Source organism: Palaemon carinicauda, chromosome 5, assembly GCF_036898095.1.
Source record: "Palaemon carinicauda isolate YSFRI2023 chromosome 5, ASM3689809v2, whole genome shotgun sequence".
NCBI classification, from domain to species: Eukaryota; Metazoa; Arthropoda; class Malacostraca; order Decapoda; family Palaemonidae; genus Palaemon; species Palaemon carinicauda.
Window position 1 is genome coordinate 82,740,440 of NC_090729.1, and position 5,000 is coordinate 82,745,439.

The 5,000-nt window shown below is 43.5% G+C and overlaps 1 protein-coding gene across 1 annotated transcript; it reads right to left on the reverse strand.

The window, feature by feature from the left end:
- Positions 1–3,459: 3,459 nt before the first annotated feature.
- Positions 3,460–4,497, reverse strand: LOC137640998 (angiomotin-like). Its single transcript, XM_068373452.1, has 2 exons — positions 4,228–4,497; positions 3,460–3,936 (listed from the first exon to the last, which is right to left on the reverse strand). The coding sequence occupies exons 1-2, from the start codon at positions 4,495–4,497 to the stop codon at positions 3,460–3,462; spliced, it is 747 nt and encodes a 248-aa protein (XP_068229553.1).
- Between the last annotated feature and the right edge of the window lie 503 nt (positions 4,498–5,000).

The following is a 5,000-nucleotide window of genomic DNA, read 5'->3' on the forward strand; positions in this document are numbered from 1 at the left end:
GCGACACCTATCTGAATTTGGTACGGAAATGGTACGATTAAGTACGAAAAAAATCGTACTTTCGTACCGTACCGAACTCGAAGGAAAATATCGTACCGTAATATCGAACCGTACTTACATCCCCCAGAAACCGTTCTATACCGTAATATCGTACCAAACCGTACCGTACTACAAGCCCTGCTGCCAGGTTCAGCTAAAGATGGAATTACCACAACTGTCTGTGGGCTGTGGACGGCAAGCACATCGCCATGAAGAAGCCACCCAATGCTGGCTATTACTACTACAACTATAAGGGCTTGCTCACCATTGTACTGATGACAGTGGCAGAAGCTACCTACAAGTTCCTCTATGTTGATGTTGGGGCAGAGGGTGGTGCGTAGGATGAAGGAACATGGAGTAATTGTCCCCTGCATGCTGCTATAGAAGAGAACAGCGCTGGAGTGCCTCAACCAGAACCACTCGCTAATGATGACCAGCCAGTGCCCTATTACTTTGTAGGGGATGACATCTTTGCTCTCCGAATCTGGATGATGAAACCATTCTTCCATCGGTCACAGGTCCTACGAAAACGCATATAAAGCTACTGGTTGTCTCATGCACGATGTGTCATGGAGTATCCCTTCGAAATTTTGTGTCAAACATTCCATTGCTTCTTGATAACGATGCATCAGTATACCGACACCATCAACCTGATCACCCTGTGCCTGTGTCCTGCACAACCTCATCTGCATTAGATACCTACATGCAATTTCAGAAGTGGACCGCAAAGTTCCGGACACACATGATCTGATCCCTGGAGGATGGAGGACTGACCGACACATGCAGGGGCGGCTGCCTCTAACCAGCCATCATACCCAGAAGGATGCAATGGATCAGCGAGAATACACGTCACATTACTACATGTCCCCTGCTGGTGCTGTCCTTTGCCCTTTATTTTTTGGTTTCTTTTTCTTTCCTTTTTCATTAATTTTTTGTTTTTGTTTCGTTTCGTTTCCGTTTTTGTTTCACTTTATTATTATTATTATTATTACTATCCAAGCTACAACCCTAGTTGGAAAAGCATGATGCTATAAGCCCAGGGGTTCCAAAAGGGAAAAATAGCCCAGTGAGGAAAGGAAATAAGGAAATAAATAAATGAAGAGAACAAATTAACAATAAATCATTCTAAAATAAGTAACAACGTCAAAACAGACATGTCATATATAAACTATTAACAACATCAAAAACAAATATCTCATAAATAAACTATAAAAAGACTCATGTCCACTTGGTCAACAAAAAAGCATTTGTTCCAACTTTGAACTTTTGAAGTTCTACTGATTCAACCACCCGATTAGGAAGATCATTCCACAACTTGGCCACAGCTGGAATAAGACTTCTAGAGTATTGCGTAGTATTGAGCCTCGTGATGGATAAGGCCTGGCTATTAGAATTAACTGTCTGCCTAGTATTACGAACAGGATAGAATTGTCCAGGGAGATCTGAATGTAAAGGATGGTCAGAGTTATGAAAAATCTAATGCAACATGCATAATGAACTAATTGAACGACGGTGCCAGAGATTATTATCTAGGTTAGGAATAAGAAATTTAATAGACCATAAGTTTCTGTCCAACAAATTAAGATGAGAATCAGCAGCTGAACACCAGACAGGAGAACAATACTTAAAACAAGGTAGAATGAAAGAATTAAAACACTTCTTCAGAATAGATTGATTACCAAAAATCTTGAAAGACTTTCTCAATAAGCCTATTTTTTGTGCAATTGAAGAAGACACAGACCTTATATGTTTCTCAAAAGTAAATTTACTGTCGAGAATCACACCTAAAATTTTGAAAGAGTCATACATATTTAAAGAAACATTATCAATACTGAGATCCGGATGTTGAGGAGCCACCGTCCTTAACCTACTTACAATCACACTTTGAGTTTTGTTAGGATTCAACTTCATACCCCATAATTTGCACCATGCACTAATTCTAGCTAAATCTCTATTAAGAGATTCACCAACCCCAGATCTACATTCAGGGGATGGAATTGATGCAAAGAGAGTAGCATCATCTGCATATGCAACAAGCTTGTTTTCTAGGCCAAACCACATGTTATGTGTATATAGTATGAAAAGTAATGGGCCAAGAACACTACCCTGTGGAACACCAGAAATCACATTCCTATAATCACTATGGTGCCCATCAACAATAACTCTTTGAGATCTATTACTTAAAAAATCAATAATAATGCTAAGAAACGACCCACCCACTCCCAACTGTTTCAGTTTGAAAACAAGGGCCTCATGATTAACACGGTCAAAGGCAGCACTAAAATCAAGGCCAATCATACGAACTTCCCGACCAAAATCAAGGGATTTCTGTACAGCATTGGAGATTGTAAGTAGGGCATCACATGCTCCAAGGCCTTTACGAAAACCAAATTGCAAACTAGGGAGTAGATGATTACCTTCAGCAAACCTATTAAGACGTTTTGCCAGAAGACGTTCAAAAACTTTAGATAATATGGGAGTTATGGAAATTGAGCGGTAATCAGTGGGACTTGAGCTACCACAAACACATTTACTTAGAGGAGTAACATTACCAATTCTCCAACTAGTGCTAAAAGCTCCTCTTCTTGCTAACTTGCGCAAAATAACAGATAACTTTGGAGCTAAGAAATCTGCAGTCTTTATAAAAAACAAAGGAAAAATACCATTTGGGTCTACACCTCCATAAGTATCAAGGTCCACCAACAGAGCTTTAATCTCACGAGATCGAAAAGCTAAACTAGTTAGTTTAGCCTCAGGAAAACACGAATGAGGAAGTTCAAGTTTTTCATTACTCTGTTTACTGTCAAAAGCATCAGCCAAAAGGGTTGCCTTTTCCTTTGGACAGTGAGTGACTGAGCCATCTGGTTTGAGTAAAGGAGGAACTGTTGCATCCACACCAAAGAGTGCAGATTTAAGGGTAGACCACCCTTTATGTTCCTGAGTTGTACCAGAAAGTGTTTTTTATGGTTAAATTGTACTCCTTTTCAGTTGAGGCATAAACTCTCTGAGCAAAAGCTCGAAGCTGAGTATAGTTGTTCCAGGTCAAATCTGATCTGTTACCCTTCCAAAGTTGATAGGCCTCCTGCTTCTCCAAAAAAGCACGTCTACAATCATCATTGAACCACGGTTTGTCCTTCACTCGGTACCTTAGCACACGAGAAGGGATACGCCTATCAATTATGTTGACTAGATTCTCATTCAAACGGACGACAGGATCTACACTATTATATAATTGTGACCAATTCAAGCACACAAGATCATGTAAAATCCCATTCCAGTCTGCTTGGGATGTTCTAAGGTTAAAGAGAAAAACAAGTGTTTTGAAACCGGAAAACCCTTTATTAACATGAAAAAAACAAACAACAAATATGTAAGAGTATCACAGTCCAACTATTTACAAATATCTAGAAGTGTCTCATATCAGTCTGTGCCCTTGCTGAGTTCCTTGGAGGTGTAGAGGGATGAGGGTGAAATGCACTCTTCTAGGTTGCTGTCGATGGACCCCGGGGTCAGGACCGGGAAGCTGAATGTTGTCACAGGTGTTTTGAAGGTGGCTGAAAGCGACAACACTAAGGTTTTCGTGAAGGAGCCTGGACAAGGGTGGCTGACGGCGCAGGTGGAGTCCCTAGTTGCCACTCCGTGGTAAAAGGCCAGGAGGACTGGCCTGAAGACTGTGGTGACTGGGGCAGCATCCATATTACAGTTGATGGCTAACTTGCTGGAGGTTGCTGCTGAGTCTGCTGCTGCCGCTGCTCTGGTGGTGCCTACAAGGTGGCTGGTTGAGGTTGATACCAGAACTGCTGCTGCTGAGGGGGCTGCCAAGGTTGCTGCTGCTGTGGGCCTGGCCAGGTCATGAGTGGTTGTTGATGTGGCTGCTGGAAGAGCTGACGCCGCTGCCTTTAGGGGTTTACAAGGTTGAGGCAGTCCATCTGGAATTCATGCCAGGAGTCCTCTGGGATCGCATGCATGTGGCTGGCCTTCCAGCAGGCACGCAAAATCATGTACGATTTTGTGCTAGCCGGTGTATGAGTGGGTGGGCACCAAGGAATCTGCTTTGGAGATGATCTGAAACATACAAACATTGTAACAATTTAGTACAACATTTCAATGCAACATATTGCACATGCCATGTCAAAAGCAATGGATGAAACTGGAATGCAATCTACATGTAGACATTAGGATTCTCACCTGTTGCACTACATTACTGAGGTCGCTCTGTGTCATCCAGGTGTTGGCAGTTGTAGTGGCTGTTTGTGTTGTTCGTGGCCTGGACAGCTTCTCCTTGCCCTTGCCCTTCCCGCTGCTAGTAGATGCTTGGCTCTGGGAACCTGTGGACCTCACTTCACCATCCTCTTCATCACTGACCGTCACTGCAGCTGACTCTGGGCCACCAAACTCCTCACTTGGGACTGTCTCTCCTCGGACGATGTGTTGTATCAGGAAACTCCAGGTCTCCATGTTTTGGTTGTCACGTGTACTCCTTTTTGGCTGGCCAGCTCCACTCTTCTTCTCCTTCTTTATAATCTTCCCCACCCTGGTTCTTAAGTTCTTGTAATGCTTCTTGCATTAGGCACCAGTGGCAGGAGGCTCCAGCTGCTCTCCAATTCGGTCCCACCGGCTGTTCTTGGCTACCACGTTGAGCCACTCCTGCTTCTCTTCATACAGCTGGGGGTTCTCCTTCACAAGGAAAGCCAACCTAAACTCGGCCTCTTCTGTCCAGGGTATTCAGGGATTTCTTTCTTGGACACCCAGACCCGCTTCTTCTGCTTCCTGTTAGCCTCGTCCTCACTGGATGGCTGTCTCTGGTGTTCGATAGGATCCTGCTGCGTCTCCGAGATCACGATATCGAGACTTGATATAGATGACTTAGGGGAGTTAACTCTCTCAGCACTCTCTGCCTCTGGCCTGTTGGCTTCTGGCCTTCTCTGCTTTCCTCTTCCTCTTGTCAGCTTGGTTTTAGG